Source organism: Petaurus breviceps, unplaced genomic scaffold (genome assembly GCF_028583685.1).
Source record: "Petaurus breviceps papuanus isolate PSGF00001 unplaced genomic scaffold, PetGlider_PUasm1.0 174, whole genome shotgun sequence".
Classification (NCBI taxonomy): domain Eukaryota; kingdom Metazoa; phylum Chordata; class Mammalia; order Diprotodontia; family Petauridae; genus Petaurus; species Petaurus breviceps.
Genome location: NW_027185761.1, coordinates 31,641,653 through 31,662,498, shown reverse-complemented (window position 1 = coordinate 31,662,498; position 20,846 = coordinate 31,641,653). Strand labels below are relative to the sequence as shown.

Here is a 20,846-nt window from a genome sequence, read left to right as displayed (position 1 = left end):
TCCTTCTGTATAGAGAAGAGAAAGCCTCCTCTAATCAACTGGAGTCAAGAAAAACTAGATTCTAATTCCCTCTTTGATATTTAATGGCCATTAATTCTGGGCAAGTCACTTAGCCTCTCCTTGCCTCCTAAGAGGTCTGAGTAAAGCTATAGACATTTTAGGGATAGGAATTGAATCTGTGATTTCATTGGTGATGGAAACAAACACTTGGTGAGGAACTTTCTCAACCCATGCACCACTTTCTCTGCAATGCATAGTCTTGTACAGTTTCCTAGAGCACTGAGAGATTATGGCTTACCCAGAATCACAAAAGGAATCTATGTCGGTGGCAGGTGCCTTTTGGTCTTGGTTATTATTTTTCCTATTTTGTATCTCCACAGCCTACAATAATAAGCATTTTACACGCACACAGTAAGCTCTTAATAAACCCTGGTTGAACTAAATTAGAATCATTAGATGTAAGCTCCTTGAGGGCAGGAACCGTCTTTCTTTTCATTCCCCGTATCCCAGAGCTGAGTACGATGGCTGGCACGTAGTAAGCGCTTAATAAACGTTTATTTTATTGAACTAGACTGAATTTAGAGAGAAAGAAGGGAGGTGGCAAGTAAGGGACCTCTTGAAATTTGCAAATCTGGATCATTTTTTTTTTTAAAGCAGAAGGAAAAATATGCAAGAAATGATTCGTAGTGGGAGGCAGAGGAAACAGAAGCTAGAGAATAATAGATGGCAACACATAAAATGGGAAGTTGGCAACAGTTAACTAAAAAACCCAGCGCAAGTGCCAGAGGCCAGAGCACAGATAACAGAACGCACCTCCCGACTTAAGTCTGGGGCGCTGGGCTTAAGAAGGACGCTAAAGAAGTCGGTCTACAAACATTTATTAGGCGCCTACTGTGTGCGCAGTGGGGGAGGGGGAGCGCGAATGTCGCACGACATCACTGTACCAGATGCTTTCGCTCAGTCTGGAGGAGGCAGGGGGGGTCTCCTTTCCAGAAACAGCTGTGATATAAAGACAGGTGACATCCATGAGACTTTTTTGGTAAGTCACCAGTAAGCCGGCCAGGCTGCTTCGCCGGCGCCTTTGGATTCGCACCTCCCGGTCACTCAGTCCAAAGCTGGAGAACGGCAAATGGGCGTTGATTGATTGATTCTCCGCCCCTCCTGCAGCACGTGAAGGGAGGACGGCCGAGTTCCGGGACTACAACTCCCATGAGCCCATGGGGCGGGAGAGCCAACCACTCCCAGCGTCCTCCCGGGTTAACCCATTAGTCGGTGCTTCACAGGGGGGAAGGTGGGTGTGGGTTAGAAGAGAGTCGTTTAGAGGGCATGAGGGCTCCTCTCCCTGCCTCGCTAAGAACGACGAACGGTGGGCTGAGGCGGTCAGGGTCCAGGAAGAAACCGAGAAAGGAGAAGACGCTTGGCTACGACCGCCCTCCGAGGCCGGCATGTCAAAGGAACAGCCAGGGCCTTCCTCTGCGGGGCAGCGGGATGTAGGGCGCGGCTTCGAGAACCTGCCCATCAGTTCGTGGCCCGAAGGGGAAGAGCCTGAGTTTCAGGTACCGAACTAGAGGGGGAAGGGGAGTAGCTGCGCGCGCACGGCCCCGCCCCCTGGCTGCCCTCGAGCGCCGCCTAGTGGGGGGCGTGCGCGGTGCCGGGCGGACACCGCGGCCCCGCCCCCGTCGTGCGCCCCGCCCCCTCCTGGGCTGCTCCTTCCAAGGCCCTGGGCCACGTGCTGCCTCTGGGCATGACAGGCTGTCTCCTGCTCCCCCTTCATTGTAAGGGATCTCCTTGGCTATCCAGGGAAGGGGGAGGGAACAAGCACTGATGAAGTGCCTACTGTGTGCCAGAGACAGTGTTAAGGCGCATGTAGGGGGAAATTTAGGTGGTGTGAAAACAAAAAAATTTATTCTTTAAATTGAAATTAAAATGCCCTGGGTTGCAAAAGAAAACCCAGTGAGAGTCATCTCCAGCAGCTGCCCATCTCGTTTGTATGTCAGCTGTTTTCATGTTGTCTCCCCGTTCATCTCAGCTCCTGCCTTTCTTTGTAAACCAGCCCTTGCTACAGCACCTGGCACGTAGTAGGTGCTTTACGTGCCTGTTGTTGGACTGTACTCAGAAGCAGTCAATTCTGCCCGTGGATAGCTCAAAGTTAGAGGGTTTGTGAATCCGTAATGGTAGTAGTAGAAGTAGTGGCAGTGGTAGTTGTAGTGGTAGAGCCGCTAGCTGGTTCAGTGGATAGAGCCTGGGGCTTGGAGTCAGACCTCAGATACTGACTGGCTGTGTGACCCTGGGAAAGTCACTTAACCTGGTTTGTCTCAGTCCCTCATCTTTAAAATGAGCTGGAGAAGGAAATGGGAAACCCCTCCAGTATCTTAACCAAGAAAACCCCAGATGGGGACACAGAGAGTCAGACAAGACCAAAAAACAGCTCAACAAAGTATTAGTGGCAGTTGTAGTTGTAATCGTGGTGGTGGTGGTGGTGGTAGTAATAGTAACAGTAACAGCTCCAAATTTAATGTCTCAAAAGAACATTCCATTGTGCCGCAGATTTACAGCTGGGAGCGACTTTAGAGGCCAGCTAATGACTAGAGAGGGCTGGCCATCTGGATCCAGTGACCTCGTGTTCTCAGGATACCTGGAGGTGACCCAGGATGCATTGGGAGACCTTTTGGGCTAAGGCCTTGCAGGTACTCAGAGGAGGAAGTGAGGCTGGTGGCCTTGCACAGACAGCCCTCCCTCACTCAAATCAAAGTCAACTGCAAGTCACATCATCGTTTCCCTGATACCGTCGTCCCCTTCCCTTAACAGCAAGACAGGGGTGGGGGAGTGGGAGCGGATCAGACTCTAGACCACACACCGTCTCCCACCTCCCACTTTACAGATGAGGGAGCAGGCCCAGTGGATTGAAGTGAAAGATGGGAGTGGACTATGGAGAGTCCAATTGGGAGGCCATTGCAGTAGTCCATTCAGGGGTGATAAGGGCTGAAATAATGTGGTGGTTGTGTGAGTAGAGAGGAGACATTTGCAAAAGATGAGAAGATAAAAACAAGACAGCAATTGATGGAATATGTCAGATGAGGGAGAGTGAGGAGTTGAAGATGACACAGAGGTTACGGACTTAGGAGAATAGAATAATTGTAGTGAACACAGCAGAAATGAGGAAGTTCAGTGGAGGAGGGGACTTGGGGGAAATATGACATGTTTTGGACTTACTGAGTTTGAGATGTGTCTAGGACCTGTGAAATCTCCAAGAGGCAGTTATTTGGTGCTCTAGGTCTGGAGCTAAGGAGACATTATAAAACTGGATATGTGGGAGTTGATGAGGTCACAAAAGAAAATGGAGAGAAAAGAATAAGGCCTAGGATGAGCCTTGGATTATACCCAAGGGGGGGGCGGTAGACAGTGAGCCAGTAAAGGAAGCTGAAAATGAGGAGTCAGACAGGTGGGAGGAGAACCAGGTCACAAAAATCCAAAAATAAGAGCTATCCAGGAGAGGGTGATTAGCACTGCTGAGTGTTGCAGTGAGGTCAAGAAAGAGGAAGATTCAGAAAAACAAATCAGATTTGACAATTAGAAATCACTGGTAACTTTGAGGAAAGCAGCCTCAGATGAATTGTGAGAAATAAAAATATGCTTGAACCTTTTTAAGTAATTTTTTTTTCTTCCATGGAAGTAATCTGATACTTCATCATGCTATGGAGGTAGTTCTAGAAAGGTCATACCATAGCAGCCCAGACACCAGGAGGTCCTGTCAAGATGGAAAGCCTGTGAGTGCAGGTTCCAGAAATGTACGGTGTGTATGACATTCCAGGACTGTCTTAGCAAAGTTTGGAAAGAATTTTTACCAGGTTGACTGCAGGATGAAAAATTTTTTGGCCCCAGCAACTTTTGAAGACCATTTCCCAAGTTGGAGTTTATGGTCCATGTAACTGACAAAATTATAGATGTTTTAAGTACTGAAGTGAAAAATGAGTAAAATGTATGTGTAAGAGATTACCCCCACCTTCATCCTCCCTCACTGTCTTCTCTCCTTTCCTGCTGCCTACAAACACAATTACCTTTCCTCCATGCCCAGATCACTAGATTCCCTAGATCCTCCCATGTCCAATAGCTTTCTCCCTTTCTTCTCTGAAAGCCTCCACTTCCTCTTGAGATCTGGCTTCTAATGGCATCTTTCAGGAGAAACTGCTCTCTCCAAAGTTACCGATGTTAATTGCCAAATTTAATTATCTCAGTCTGCATTCTACTTAAGCTTTCTGGAATACTTGATGCTGTTAACTATCCCCTCCTCTTGGATAGTCCCTCATCTCTGGGTTTTTGTGTGTGATCCTACTTTCTCTTGGATCTTTTCCTGCTGCTCACTTCTCAGATTCATTTGCTGGGTCTTTATCCATGTCATTCTAACTTGCCATGGGTGTCCTATAACTTCTCTGTCCTGGGCCCTTTCTCTTTTTTCTCTGTACTCTTACTGGATTGTCTCATAGCTTTTCAAAAGTTCAAAGGTCATCACTGTACAGGTTACATGTACATAGCCTGTTTTCCATTCTATTTATCTTGTCTTCATCTCTCTCATGCACTCCAGCCTCACGTCACCAACTGCTTGTTGAACGATTTGAACTTGATGTCCTATCCGCATCTCAAATTCAGCATGGCCAGAATAGAACTCACTAGCTTTTACCCTAAACCTTCACCCTTCCCCAAGCATCCTATTACTTTTGAAGATACCATCATCATTCCAATCCCCCAAGTTTGCAACCTCAGTGACATCCTTGATTCCTCTCACTCCCTTACCCTACACTAAAATATCCAATCATTTACCAAGTTTTATTATTTCTTCCTTTACAATATCTCTAGCATACATCCCTTCTCTCCTGCCTTCCCACATTGATTCTACCTTTGTAATATCCCATAAATGTCCCATTCTCTCCACTGACATGGATAATTCAGGCCCTCATCAAAGCTCACCTCAGCTGTTGCCATAGCCTTCCAATCAGCCTCTTGGCCTTAAATCTATCCCCATTCTAATCTATCTTCTACTCAGTTGACAGAGGGATTTTCCTTGAGCATAGATAAAAGAATGTCATTCCATCAATAAATTCTAGTGGCTCCCCATTATCAGCAGGAAATACAATTACTTTTGGCATTTAAAATTCTTCTCAACATGACCTCTGCTGAGCTTCCATTGGCCTCTTCCATTGTCTGTTCTCCCGTGTACTCTGGGATCCAGCCATCCTGGGCTCCCTTCTGTTCCTCACATGGAGCACACCATCTCCCATTTCTGTGCCTGGAATGGTATCCATCCTCCCAACTCCCAGAAGCCTTTGTTAACTTTATCACTCAGCTTAAGTAGCACCTCCTCCGGAAGGCCCTGCCTGGTCTCCCCCAGCTCCTAGTGCCATCTCCACAAGTTACCTTCCCTCTGCGCTGTATTTATCTCATATGTTCTGATTCATCTGCATTGCTACCTCTGTTAGTGTTGGGGTTCACAGGCACCCCCAAATGTTGGGGCATGCCAGAATGATGAGAAATAGGTGGTTTACAGGGTCTGTCCTGAAAAGAATTCATTCAGATGGTCTCCAAGACAAAGGTGTTTTATTAGAGTGAGGTACCCTGCGGGCCTTGCTCCACTTGGGAGAGACAAAGTCCAGCAGGCCCCTCACCACATGGGAGACAGAGCAATTAGCCAGGTTAGGTGTCTGGTCTGTGGGGGAAAGGGAGCAGGAGAAGGGGAGGAGGGCCAAGCACAGCTCTGGAATGCCTGGACTCTCAGGTAGTCCAGAGTTGTCTTTATCATACAGATAAGGGGAACAAGAAAGGGGGAAGGGGAGCAGTGTTCTGGAGTGTCAGGTAGTTGGAGGGTGCTTTGAGAAAGCACACAGGCACATCTATGTTGGGGACATCAGTGCATGGTCTATGAGTGGTCACATCCTGTATTTTATCTCATATCTCACTCACATCCTGCATCTTGCCTGCCTTCTCTGCTTCAAACACTCTCTCTGCCTCATCATTAGAATTTATGCTCCTTGAGGGCAGGACCTGTTTTTGCTTTTTTTTTTGTATCCCCAACACTTAGCACGGTGTCTAGCTGTAGTAAGCACTTAATAAATGCTTATTGATTGATTTACAAATATTATCTCCTTTTGCTGGTGAAGAAGCAGGCTCAGCGGTTAAATTACAGTTATCCCATCCACATTACAACTTTCCCCATTGGTTTTGATATATTGCAGGTTAGTATAAGAAATTAAATGGGAATTTGGGGGGAAGTTTTGTGGAAGCTGCAGATAACACTGAAAGGCCAGCAGATAACAGAACATGTATAGAAATTCAAAAATGCATAAAACAAATTTATAATATTCCATAATATCAACCCACATTTTACAATAAGGTACTGTAAACATCCCATAAAAGAAAAAGAAAAAATCAAAACTTCTTTGGAACAAAAAGAGAGCCAAAAAATTGTATTTTCCAGATCACTGGGGCACCATATCCCTAATCTCTGAGATGTGGAAGGGATGACTCTAGTACCTAGAGTTACATATGGTTAAGCGGCAGACTCAGGAATGTTGTGGATGTTCTGACTCCATGTCCAGTGTTATTTACACAGGACCACTCAGCTTTCTTATATAATAAAGGCCAAAACCATTAGAAGCAGTTTATGTAATACCACAAGATATTTTTGGTAATATTGAATAGGATTATAAAAGGACCAAACAGGTTCTGTTCTCTCTAAACTTATTCAAAACCAATGATGATATTCAAACTCATTTACATGTACAAGGAAATTGGCTACCTATTCTTTTTTCTCAATAAATACTAGTTAATGGATAGTAGCAAATTACAGTCATTATTACATAGATAGCTTAAGCAGTTCCATACTTTCGAACATGTTTTCACCAAATTAGAGGGGTCATTTGTGCCCTCAGAAGAATTAAGGCAAGAATATAACTTTGTTACTAGTTTCCTTTTAGGTATTGTGCGAGAAAACTAAAATAAAACTTTGAAATTCTTAAGCTGGAATCAAGAAACTCTAATGGAGAGACCATCAATGATTAAAAGCAAAACAAAAATAGACTCATTAATTGTTCAGCCAGGACTTAACTAGCTGTTTTTCCGATCTCGGAAACCAGCTCCAAACATGATTTTGAAGATCTCATAACAGAACTAATCTGGCCACAGGCCCCTCGTAGCTGCCTTTAACAAAAACAACTCCGTGGGGCTAAAGGCCAAGTACAGAGCTTTTTGTAGTTGGTGTTTCAGAACAACCAAAAAAGGAAGGAAACCTATTTCATGGCCATGCCTCTGAAACCCAGGAGCCGCCAAAGGCTTTTTAACCTGGGGAATGCAAAATATGACTTTTTGAAACTTTTGTAGAACAATGAGAGCAGCCGTTCCTCAGTCTGGCCAGTATTTGCAGAGCCCTCCAGTGCTATGCACTTAGTTTTGTGCTTATTGTTAATAAAGTCTTGGACTTTCTTGCCCTTAGGAGCTTTCACCCTTGTTGGCTGCTGTAACAGTCACGAAACCAACCCCTGCAGAACAATAGGAAGCAGTATTTAATTAACTGCCCTGGCTGTAAATACACCAGAACCTGAACTATGTGAGCCCGGCTGAGCGTGGAAGGAACACTCTTAGTGGGCCTAGATGGTCCCCATTTTGGTTTAGGCTTCCAGTGAAATGACATCCCGGATATTTCTTTAGTTAAGCCTGCTCTGAAGAAACATGAAATGTCAACTCCAAAATTTCAAAACTTTAATTCTAATCAATAGATTTTACATTTACATTTTTGTCACAGTTTTTACCTTGAAGTCATCAACATAATTTGATATGTTTACCCAAATAAAACATATTTTGGAAATCTGAGAAATAATGAAACTTATTCCCTACCCCAGTTTAGTAATATTTTTCTGATTATTTGTTTTTAACTTTTCATACCCTTGGGTCAACTGCTGTCATTTCCCCCAATTTTAGTTAAAATAACTTATGTGTAGTGTTAGTAACACTTAACTGTGACCAAAAATCTCAGAGGTTTGAGCATATGATGGGGATGATACTTTTAATATACCATCTAGTATCAGTTAACAAGTACCTACCAATATGCCAGGCACTGTTCTAGGTACTGGGGATACAATTACAAAAAAGGAAAGACTGTAAAAGTAACATAATTGAATTTATGACCAAATTTTGTACCTAAAATCAGAAAAAGTGATGAGTACTTTTTGTGTAACTGTATTATGTGATCAAACAACCAAGAAGTATTTATTATGGACCAGCTAGCACAGGCACCATGCTAGACCCTAGGGTTGATACAAAGAATGAAACAATTCCTACTCAAAATGAACTTAAATTTTAATGGGGGAATACCCGGGGTATATGTATACCATGTTGTAAATTTTGCTTCAAAACTTTCACATCTTATATTAAGTACAAATGTCCTATTTTTGTTTTTCATAATATAAATATCTTAAAATGTTCAGAAAACATGATTGGAAAAGGAAATAGGTTAGTCATGTAGCAAGAGCAAGAAATCTTGGGTGGAGAGAGAGTTATTTGTAGAGGACCTATAGGAGAAGAAAGTCCAGAATCACAAAGGATTAAAAGGGGATTAAAAGATTAAAATGAGGAAACATTCTGCCCCAGAGACTAAAACATCTATATCAGCGGAAAAACAGATCCAATAAGTTTTAAAGTATGTTATAGTTTCAAGAAATAAAAAAGATAACATTTGTAAGCTTACCCACATAAGTACTCTTGATTGAAATTAACCATCTTAATTATTTAATATATACATTTGTCCTTTTAGATTATTAAATAAGATTTCTATCCATTTAAAAAGTGTATAACTGACATTACCCTACAAATAAAGTCTCTTTAAAGTAATCACTTATTACCTTACATATTCCTGTAATTTTAAAAATGGTAATCCTGTAGTCATATCTCATCATGTAGTCACACAGAAAACATGACATATAGGTTGATACGTAACATAGCTGCTGAGGTGAATGCTACAATAGGGAATACCTTTGCAGATAAATAAAAGCATATTGAACACATTAAAATTCTGACAGACGTTTAAAATTAAATAAGTATAATTGAGACTTAAATGTGAAAATAGTAAGTGAAATAGTAGAATGATAAGGGAATTTGAAGATCTTCCCTGCCCCTTAATAGGTCTAGGGAATTTGAAGATCTTCCCTGCCCCTTAAGGGGCCTAACTTGGAGGCCAACAAGAGAAGCTTATTTAGGGGAGGTGAGGGTTTGCTTTGGGGCTCACTTATGGGAAGAGTTGTGTGATTTGGCCAGATGAGACACTGGGTAGCAGTTGAGCCCCCAGGCTTTGAAAACCCAAATGTTGGTGCTTCCCTCTCTTGTAACTAGCTATGTATGTATGTAATGGTCAGACAGCTAAAAGCCCTGTCTGTTGGTCTGTTGAATTATGTCATTTTCTCTGTCAGTATTTTTTGTCTGCTTGTAATTTCTGTTCAAATTTTTTAATTTTTCCTGAAGTTCAGGGTGTTGATTTTTCCCCTGAACTGAGTGAATATGTATGTTTGATTAAAGTAAGATTGTCAACCCCTTTTGAGTTGTTTTCCTTTAGAAAAGCAGATCAAAAAAACCTGTGTTAGCAGCCATCATGGGTATGCTAGGGTGCTTGCTGTTACAAGTAGTTCTCTGAGGTTTGTTACTAGATAAGACAAATTACAAAAACAAACAAGTACACATGCATGCCATTGAAAGTCAAAGCTCTGTTTCAAGTCTGTTGCCTATACTTCTGCCAGTGAAACAGTCTTTTTGGATGACAGAGAAATATAGTACATTAAATGTAACACATCTGTATAATTTAAGCTTCAGTATTTCAAGGATCTGTGTTGTTATAGTTCAGTATTAGAGAATATTTGAGAAAATTAAATATTTACCTTTAGTAGTGTTATAGGAAAATTGTACTGATATGTGATTGTAATAAAAAATCAACAAAACAGAATCCCCAAAAAAGTTTGAAAGCTGAGCTTATAAATTTGACTTTCAGTTGCACGCTTTCCCAATAGTACTCAGAGTTAGGTTTCATTTTTTTCCTGTTTTGACGAAAAGTTTAAAACATTTATAATATAGCATTTGAAGGATCTGTGGTTTTGTTGGTATGCATACATCCATAGAGACACAGATTGCAAGCCATCAACAACTTGGTAGATGATTGGTCATCTACAGTTGCTGGGGCCCCAAATATGTCAACTCAGATGTTAAACTAATGATCAGACACTCTAAATTTTGTAGGCTGCTTTGTGATTACAGACATACAGCCCATAAATGAAGACATATCATTGTCAGTTTTCCAAGTTGGTTATAGTATTTTATCAACGTCCTGTGAAAGAAGAAAGTAAGGTAAAGATACAAAATTATTTGCACAGTGAATTGCTGTCAGGAATGGAGATTAAATCTGTGCTTTCAGAAAAAATGTAATAACCACTTTTCTTGGTTTTCCCATCGGCTTTTAAGGGTAAAATTGGTTTATGTTGAAGTTAACAGTTCAATTAAACTACATATTTGCTAAGTGGTTTAACAGAGTAAATACAATTTACAATTTATTTCTGTGTCAAAGGGAAGCTTTACAGAAATCAATAAAATAAAATTTATTTGGAAGAATAAATGATCTAGAATATCAAGGGAATAATAGGGAAGAATAAGAGGGAATGTAGAGGGACTAGTACATGCAGACCTTTGGTATTAAGTAAAAAATAGAGAAGTAGATCAATGAAATATAATTAGAGAAGGAGGAATCAGAAATATTAGAAATCAACCCAATTTTTCATAAACCTGAAAATAAAAATTACCAAGTTTAAAACTCCCTATTTGATAAATACTCCTGAGAAAATGGGAAAGTAGTATAGAAGAAATTATTCTCAGAACATCTTACATATTTTCAGTTGTGTCCAACCCCCCTTTTGGGGGCTTTTTTGGCAAAGATACTAAAGGGGTTTGCCATTTCTTTCTCCAGCTCATTTTACAGATGAGGAAACTGAGGCAGAGTTAAGTGACTTGCCTACAGCCACACAGCTAATAAATGTCTGAGGCTGGATTTGAACTCACAAAAATGAGTCTTCCTAACTCCAGGCCTGGCTCTCTATCTACTGAGCCACTTAGCTGCCCTTAGTAATAATTAGAGCTCCTCAAAAGTAAAATGGGTTTCTTTACACCAATTTCTTATGAATTTCTCCTAGCAACCCATCTTATGCCATATTCGACTATAAATTCAAAGTGGATATATGACCTGAATAGTAAAGATGATACCATTAAAAAAAAATTAGGAGAGAAATAAATATACCTTTGACAGCTATCAATAGGAGATGCGTTCTTAACCGAACCAGAAATAGAGATAATTACAAAAAACATATTTTATATGTTATTTTGATTATACAAAATTTAAAAGTTTCTGGAGAAACAAAATGAATGTATGTGGGATAAGGAAGGCAGCAGTCAAATGGGGGAAATATCTGTATCATCTTTGTCTGATAAGAATTTGATATCCAGGAGATATAAACAACTAAGGAAATACGTAAGGCTAAAAGCCTTTTCCCAATAGACAAGTAGTCAAAGGATATAAACAATTTTCAGAAGATCTGCAAACTATTTCAAACTATATGAAAGAATGCTCCATATCACTAATAATAAGAAAAATACCATCACAACTCTGAGGTTTTACCTCGGGTCTACACACAGCACATTGGCAGCGATGACAGAAGGTGGGCATAGTCAACGTTGGAGGGGCTGTCACACTAATGCACTGGGGGGAAGGGACTGTGAATTTGTGTTCTAGAAACATTGGAACTATGCAAACAAAGCAGCTAAAACATCCTTACTTTTTCACCCACAGATTCCACTACAAGGTATGTACCCCCCAAAGTCATTGATTTTTAAGAAAGAAAGATTCCATATTACACCATAGTATTTACAGCAGCACTTTTTGTGGAAGTAAAGAACTGCAAACAAAGTTGATGCCCATCAAGCTGGGGATGACTACAGAAATTCTACTATAAAAACATAATGAAATATGACTAGGCAGTAATTAGCATACATGATAAATATGAAGAAAGCATGGAAACATTTTCGTAAAGTGTTGTAAAGTGAAGAGAACCAAGAAAACAATGGCTTCAACAATATAAATTGAAATAATAATAATAAAATAGTGTTGGTGATCCATGTCAATAAAGGATTCATGCAAATCAATGAAACCATAGATCCTTCAAAATACTAAATTATTAAAGCTTTAAATTTTTCATCAAAGCAGCAAAAAAGGAAAAAAAAAAACCAAAGTAACCTAAATTTTTTTTTGGTGGGGTTAACAATCTTGCTTTAATCAATCAAACATATCTTTTACCTAGTTCAGGGGAAAAAGGTTAACACCCCGAACTTCAAAGTATACAGGTTACAAGCATAAGTTACAAGAACATTTCAGTAGACGGTCTTCTAAATTGTCCAACCATTACATCCATACCTAATCCCAGTTACCAGAGAGGGAAGCATCAACATCTGGGTTTTCAAAGCCAGGAGGCTCAACGTCTGCCCAGAGTCTCTTCTAGTCAAATCACACAACACTTCTCAAAGTGAGCCCCAAAGCAAAGCCTCCCATCAGGGCTTACATAGCCTTCTCCTGGGTCAGAGAATGTAACAACCTTCTTGACCCACTGCCCAATAACAAAGTATCTCCTGAGAAACAAGCCTCCCACCAGGTCCAGATCCAGGTGCACTTAAGCCTAGGGGCAGGGAAGATCTTAAAAATTTATATTCCTATAACAATTTTGAGTCCTATCTTATGTTCTGCTCTATGCATATAGCATGCTTTTATTTCTTTCTAACTTTGTATTTAAGGTCCAATATTTAAGTTTATGATATGTATTTGTTTCTATTTTCTTTTTTTTATTTTTCAAATGCTTTATTAACTTCTGATTTACATCATTATTTCCCCCAGATTTTGGGTTACAAATTTTCTCCTCGTTTTTCCCCTACCCACCATACCAAAATAGCAATCCCACAGGATATCCCCTCGTCCAATCTGTTATCTCCCATATCTTCTCCCATACCCCCTTCAACTTTTCCAGTAGGGCATAGTGGATTTTTATGCCCCAGTGCTTGTATAGCTTATTTCCCAATTACATGTAAAATAGTATTAATAATGCTATATATATAATTTTAAACATCTGATTTTAAAACTTTGAATTCCAGATTCATTCCCTTCCTTCCTTGTCACCCACCCTTACTGGGAAGATAAGCAGTTCAATATAGGTTGTACATGTGTAGCTGATGCAAAACATTAACATAATAGATACATTGTAAAAGACTGACTATATTTCCCTCCCTCCTACCCCACCACCCACTTGTTCTACTCTCTACTTTGATCCCGTCCCTTTTCAAAAGTGAGTGCTTCCAACTTCCCTCCCCCCCCCAGCCTGCCCTCCCTTCCATCATCCCCTATAGGGTGAGATGCCCTATTTAGTGTGTATGTCATTCCCTCCCTGAGCCAAATTCAATGAGAATAAGGTTGACCCATTCCCTTTTGCCTTCCTATTCTTCCCCTCCATTGTAACCATTTTCCCTTGCCTCTTCTATATAAGATAGTTTACCCCATTCTGTCTCTCTCCATCTCCTCTCATTATATTCCTCTCTCACCTCTTAATTTCACCTTTTAAGTATCATCCCTTCCTATTAAATTGGTCCTGTGCCCTCTATCTATGTATGCCTGTAAACATATATACACACATTCACATATGTATTCACATGCCCATACACCCTCATATATAGACATATATATATATATGTATGTATGTATTTCTATTCCCTTCAACTATTTTCATACTGAGAAAAGTTTCATCAGTTACAATTATCGTTTTTCCATGTAGGAATGTTAACAGTTCAACTTTGATAAGTGGCTTATTATTTCTTTTCCCTGTATACCCTCTCAAGCTTCTCTTGCTTCTTGTATCTGAATGTCAAATTTTCTATTCAACTCTGGTTTTTTCATAAAGAATGCTTGAAAGTCCTCTATTCTACTGAATGACCATATTTTCCCCTGAAACATGATATTCAGTTTTGCTGGGTAGGTGATTCTTGGTTTTAATCCCAGCTCCTCTTTCCTCCAGAATATCATATTACAGGCCCTTCGATCCCTCAGTGTAAAAGCTGCCAGATCCTGTGTTATCCTGATTGTGTTTCCACAATATTCAAATTGTTTCTTCCTGGCTGCTTGTAATATTCTCTCCTTGATCTGGGAATTCCAGAACCTGGCTATAATATTCCTAGGAGTTTTCTTTTGGGGATCTTTTTCAGGAGGTGATCGGTGAATTCTTTCAATTCCTATTTTGCCATCTGTTTCTAGAATATCAGGGCAGTTTTCCTTGAGAATTTTCTTGAAGAATGATTTCTAGGCTCTTTTTGATCATGGCTTTCAAGTAGTCCAATAATTTTTAAATTATCTCTCCTGGATCTATTTTCCAGGTCAGTGGTTTTTCCCATGAGATATTTCACATTGCCTTCTATTTTTTCATTTGTTTAGATCTGTTTTATAGTAACTTGATTTCTCATAAAGTCATTAGCTTCCATTTGCTCCAGTCTAATTTTGAAGGAGTTATTCTCTTCAGTGAGTTTTTGAAATTCCTTTTTCATTTGGCAACTTCAACTTTTTAAGGCATTCTTCTCCTCATTGGCTTTTTGGGCCTCTTTTGCCATTGGAGTTACTCTACTTTTTTAGGTGTTATTTTCTTCAGTATTTTTTTGGGTCTCCTTTAGCAGGCTGTTGACTCACTTTTCATAATGTTCTTGTATCATTCTCATTTCTCTTCCCAATTTTTCCTCCACTTCTCTTACTTGATTTTCAAAATCCTTCTTGAACTCCTCCATGGCCTGCAAGCAGCTCATATTTTTCTTGGAAGCTTTTGATGCAGGAGTTCTGACTTCATTATCTTCCTCCTATTCAATGCTTTGATCATTTTTGTCCCCAAAAAAAGGGTTCTGTGGGCTGATAGGGCTTCCTCTGCTCGCTCATCTTGCCAGCCAATTACTTGACTTTTGAGCTCTTTGACACAGTAAAACTCTGCTTCCAGAATGGAGAGAGCTTTGTCCCAAATCCCTGGGGTGTTTGCAGATGTTGTCAGAGTTCTGAGGAGGGCACCCTCTCTACAGACACCACTGGCACACTGGTGTTTCTTACCCCAGGACCACCACCCAAGACAGCAACCCAGATCCAAGCAGGTTAAAACAAAAGCGATTCTTCTCTGAATGATTGCTTGGTCCCCCTATGATCTGCAAGCCAGGAGCTCTGGAAGCAGCTCTGCCTGAGAAGTCTGGAAACCACCACAGCTGCTGATGATTCACTCTCCTGAAGTCTATTCTAGCCCAGGCTGGTCGAGCCGCTCTGGGGCTGGAACCATGTGGCTCACGTGAGACTGCACTTGCCTCCCAGGCCACTGCCATTGACCCTTCCTGTCAGCCTGCCAGGCTGCCTTCAGCAGGAGATTTGTTTCTTTCTGTCACTTTATAGGTTCTGTAGCTGTAAAATTTGTTTAGAGTCATTTTTTTCCATGTATTGGAAGTGATTGGATCTGGAGAGCACACCAAGTTCTTGCTTCTACCCTCCCAACTTTTTTAAACTGTCAAGGGTACCACTATCTCTCTCCCCCTTCTACAGTCTACTTTCCACTCAGATGACAAAAGCATTTTTCTAAGGCTGGGTCTGACCATGTTACCCCTATCCAGTAAAAGCTAGTGTCCCCTGGCTCTCTGTAGTTCTAATGTTGCCTCCTGCATTAGAAAGTGAGCTTCTTGGGGAGGCCAGGTGGCACAGCAAGTAAGAGCACCAGCCCTAGTGTTGGGATGACCTGGGGATCAAATCCAGGCTCAGACACTTAGCACCCAACCAGAAACACCTGGCCGTGTAACCTTGAGCAAGTTACTTAACCCCCAATTGCTTTTAAAAAAAAAAAAGTGAGGCTTTTTTTTTTGCACTTTTCTGTATTTCTAGCATTTAGTATAGCACCAACCACATAGGAGGTGCATGTTAAATGTCAAGTCAATGCTTCATTCATTTCTAGCAAGAAAGAAAAAATGAGAAATGCTTCAAGCTCTTTACTACTTTGAGATCCTTGGATTAAAAAATGCACCACTATTTGGGTTTCCACAATTTTGTAAACAGGCACAATAGCATCAGTTGTGTTTCTTTTTCTTTTCTGAGTGGTTCTAATAAATGATATTTTTTTCAGTATAAACAATGTCGTGTTGGTGTTATTTTATATATACAATTCAGATGAGTTACTCTATCAAAGGGCTAACATTCTGATTTTGAAAATTGAATAGATAATTTTGTATTTTTAAGTCTACTGAAATCCACATCAACTACTTAGCATATTTCTAAACAATTATATTATCCTGAGAATACTTAGGGCTAGATATCACAAGGAAAAATAATTCTCTTTAAACATGAAACATCTCAAAGACATGAAAGAACTCCTTTATAAATTAAGAAGCCTAAGACTCTTTTGCTTTATTTTGTTTACCAAATGCAATCAGAATTCCTGAGGATTTCATCTAAGATTGCAACCCTATAAAATATATCTTCATTCACCAAAATTTGAAGAAGAAAAGAAATTGGTGAAAGTAAAATTAGGAGATCAAAGTAAGTCCTCCTTTTTAACTCTATGCAACGAAATGCAAATCTATTCACCAAGGACTGATATGCTTTTCTGCAAGTTACAAAATTGTAGGAAGTCAGGCATGATTTTAAAAGGAGATGATTGTGTCATAAAATCATTTTTTGACTCAGTGAATTATACAATATTTAGGAAAAAGAGTGAGAAAGAACAAGTACATTTAAAAGAATTCTTCACAAAAACTTTCACTAAAAATGATAAAGTTTAATTTCTCATTACTTCTTAAAATGCCTCACTAGTCACTGGCCTACATTACTTTTGATATTCAAAAGCTTTAAAATAGACTCTGCATAAGATGATGGGGTAGGAGAATTTGATTGACAAGGCTTTTCTTTCTAAACCAGCATTCATCATTCTATACCATCTATATAGAGGAAGACAAAAAACCGGAAAAGGCAGAAGCAACAGAAACTGTTTTGACATGGCCGTGTATTATTTTGCACTTGCAAAAAAGTTCGTGTTCTACTCATGACACTTATTGATCATGGATAAGTTATTCAGTCTCTCATTTTCCTAAACAACTCTTTAAAACTCTTAAGTTACAGATAATTTGTTATTTTGCTGATCATGAAAGGAGCTTCTATAGGACGAGTTTCCTGTAGTGATGAGACCACAGGTATGAGCCCCCCTCTCAAAAATGGGGACACAGAGAGCTGGTCCCTCAGTACCACCATTATGCCTTTTTAGAGTTAAGCCATTTTTTAAAAAAAAACTATTACATGCTTAAAAAACTATTAATAGATAGTATTCTTTCTGCAACTTTTTTTCTGAAGGGCTAGTAAGGAAAAATCACAATGGCAACCTTTTGGTTTTACCAAATGAATTGAAAAGTTGATTTACGTAATAGCCAAATTTTTACCTATGAAGGTTCAAATTGAACTGTAAAATAATCATGTCCTACATGAAATGTCAGAAATCTAAGTGTTTACGAACCTAGGAATTTTTTTAAATTTAAATTTAATTTTTAATTTAAATTTAAAATTCAATATGAAATCTGAGAAAATGACAAAAGGAAATTTTTCATTGATATTAATACTTGAACAAATGAAAAAGCATTTATTAAGGACTTACTATGTGCCAGACACTGTGCTAAGTACTAGGGATATAAATAGAAAATGTAAGACAATCCCTGGCCTCAAGGAGCTTTTATATTCTGATAGGAAAAAAAAGAGCCCATATAGGAATATTAAATATTTAGATGGCCCTGTGATTTCATCAGTATGGGCTCCTGCCACTGTCACATATATCAATTCCCTATACCTTCTTATGCTGTCCAATTCTAATTCATGTCTTTGTGTATTTCCATAGAAGATTCGCCCTAATCTTTTACAATAAGTAGAAAACATTTCTTTAAAAAAAAATTGGGAGGTTATATTTTTTTAACAACATAAGAAAATCTATTTATGTTCGGTCTTGTCTCAGCTACATACTTTTCTTATAATATCCCACACTAATTCATGGTATCTTATTATCTTTGTAGTACACTCCTGAACATGTGATTGGACCTGGAGCAGAAGCTGATCCCACTCAGATAACCTTTCCTGGATGCACTTGTCTCACAACTTCTTGCCTCCCTACTATTTGTTCATGTCTCCTTCATGGGGAGAATTATGACAACTCATGCCTCAGAGACATAGGAAGTGAAGTGGAATTTGCCAGGCCAGTGTTTGAATGCAATGCCATGTGCCAGTGCAGTGAACAGTGCAAGAACAGAGTAGTCCAAAGAGGTCTGCAATTCAGTCTCCAGGTATTCAAGACTGAGAAGAAAGGCTGGGGGCTTCGCACCTTGGAATTTATACCCAAAGGAAGGTTTGTTTGTGAATATGCTGGTGAAATTTTAGGATCTTCGGAGGCATGCAGAAGAATACGACAACAAACAAAGCATGATTTAAATTACATTATAGCTGTCAGAGAGCATATATATACTGGACAGATAATAGAAACATTTGTGGACCCTACCAACATAGGTAACATTGGCAGATTCCTTAACCATTCTTGTGAGCCAAATTTATTGATGGTGCCTATCCGTATTGACTCAATGGTGCCTAGATTGGCACTTTTTGCAGCCAGAGACATTTTGCCAAAAGAAGAACTTTCTTATGACTATTCAGGAAGATTTCATAATCTCACAAAGAGTATTGGAAACCAAGAAATGCCAGATAAAGACAAAATGGGGAAGCCTTGTTATTGTGGTACCAAATCATGTGCTGCTTTCTTGCCTTATGACAGTTCATTGTACTTACCCCTAGAAAAACAAACTACAAGTTGAAGATTGGTGAAAGAATATGCCATGAGCCTACCATTAGTAGTAAACATATATAGTCATAAGAATTGTTTCCATAGTTAGAACCAAAAGGCATTAAGATAAGCATATTATAACACTTAGCAAATGTAGAGTTGGCTATATTTTCATTTCACACCATTTCATGATTGAGAATGGAATAGCATTTCCAAATCATAAAATGAAAATAAGCATGTAACACAAAAGAAAGAACTCTGATTTTAATTGTGTGATTAAAAAATTCTGAGACATAGTTTGTGGGTAATTTATCATTTTATTAATAAGACCAGAATGTTATTAATAAAAGGATGGTCATTTGGCCATCTTTCTCAGACAAAAGAACCCTAATGGCAGTAAGCACACAGTTTATATGCCCTTCAAAGAGTAAGTGTTGGAGAGGGTGTTAATCAATTCTGATTGGTTTACACAGTGGGAGATGGGCTATATTAAAATGAAGGTCTTGGGGTATATGACTTAGGTCACCCAAATATGGTTCAAAGAGACATCAATTTCCATAATCAACTGTTTTAACAAAAAGGGAGAATCAGCATTTTCCCACACCTGTCTGAGCAAACACAATGAGCAGAAATACACCCAATTAGGCCAAACTTAAAATTTCTTTTACAGTCTGATTAGGTCTTGTCCTGGATAAATCTCTTTTAGAAATTTCCTACACTAGCTGATTTCTGGATGAGGAATTAAAAAAGGAAAAACCTTGGTCCTGATTCAATAATTAGTTCTTAAATATGAGAGAAATATTAATTTCTCATAATTGTGACCTTTATCTTCCTATGTTATAGCCCTATTGTATGACAGAGTAAACTATTTGGGAATATAATAGACATCTTAAGAGTTCAAGATACCTTTGAGCCCTGGTATGTCATTTAGCAAATTTCTATTCTAGAAAAGAGTAAAACAGAAAAGAGAAAAATTATATAAGTATTCTAATTCATGAAAGAGCTCTGTCAGCCTTCCCTTTGTATGATGGACATTTCATGTCTTATTAAATATATCAATATTTGTTTCTTCCTCCACTAAAGACCTACTCCAGTGGTTCATTCAACTCAGCAGGTATCTTTTACTCTGTGCTAAGTGCTGGGAATACAGTCCTTAAGCAGAAATAAGGATAGCCCCTGATCTCAGGGAGCTTACATTCTAAAGAAGGAAAACAACACATAATTATGGAGCACCATTTTAGTAGAATTCTACCTGATAAGCACTATTTGTCAGTCAGGTAATACACCAGACATTCTCCTATCTGGAAGCACGAACCAAAGTCTTCTGAGGTCAATGTCACAGCACATGAACAAGCCCTGGATTTGGACTGAAAAGATCCTAGTTGAAGATTCAGCTCTGCCACTTAACAACTATGACCTTGACTAAGTCACTTAAAGTTCTCTGAGCCTCAGTTTTCTCCTCTGTAAAAATATGGAGATTAATTAAGGTAACATGATAAAGTGGAAAGAACCATGAATTTGGAATCAGAAGCCTTGAGTTCAAATCTCAGTGATGCTAATTATTACTTACGGCCTTAATCTCCCTGGTTCTGTTTCTTCATCTGTAAAATGAAAAGATTATGCTTAATAAACTCCAAGGTCCCATGTCCACCACCTCCTTCCCAGAGCTTTTGTAAGGATCTAGGAAATGAATATATGTAAACAACTCTTTTTACAAACATAAAGCGTTCTATGAATGCACGCTATGATCAGCACAATGATTGCCCACAAAATGGCTCTTTGGGACAGTTAGAAGCAAAGCACTGATTTGGATAGAGACCTTTGGTTTGATCCACCATATCATTTTTGCAAACTGGTTTTTTTTTTTTTCCCAAAAGAATTGTTTACTGTGGGGGAATGGGGGAGGTAATTTAGCAT

General features: G+C 39.2%; 1 protein-coding gene and 1 long non-coding RNA gene across 2 annotated transcripts in view; one reads left to right on the top strand and one right to left on the bottom strand.

Annotated features, from left to right (window-relative positions):
- Positions 1-1,070, bottom strand: part of LOC138158107 (uncharacterized) — a 192,671-nt gene extending 191,601 nt beyond the window's left edge. Inside the window, exon 1 of the long non-coding RNA XR_011167555.1 lies at positions 945-1,070. This is a non-coding gene — a long non-coding RNA (uncharacterized lncRNA). The remainder of the gene's footprint in view (positions 1-944) is intronic.
- LOC138158106 (histone-lysine N-methyltransferase SETMAR) lies at positions 982-20,577 on the top strand. Its single transcript, XM_069084062.1, has 2 exons — positions 982-1,556; positions 18,172-20,577. Exons 1-2 carry the CDS (start codon positions 1,218-1,220, stop codon positions 18,958-18,960), a joined length of 1,128 nt encoding a protein of 375 aa, XP_068940163.1. The 5' UTR covers positions 982-1,217; the 3' UTR covers positions 18,961-20,577.
- The last annotated feature ends 269 nt before the right edge of the window (positions 20,578-20,846 follow it).

What these genes read in the sequence shown, in the direction of transcription:
- LOC138158106 (XM_069084062.1), top strand. Translation starts at nt 1,218, where the DNA reads ATGGGGCGGGAGAGCCAACCACTCCCAGCGTCCTCCCGGGTTAACCCA. An exon ending in GGGAAGAGCCTGAGTTTCAG is followed by an intron (nt 1,557 to 18,171) that starts GTACCGAACTAG and finishes TTATCTTTGTAG; the next exon opens with TACACTCCTGAACATGTGAT.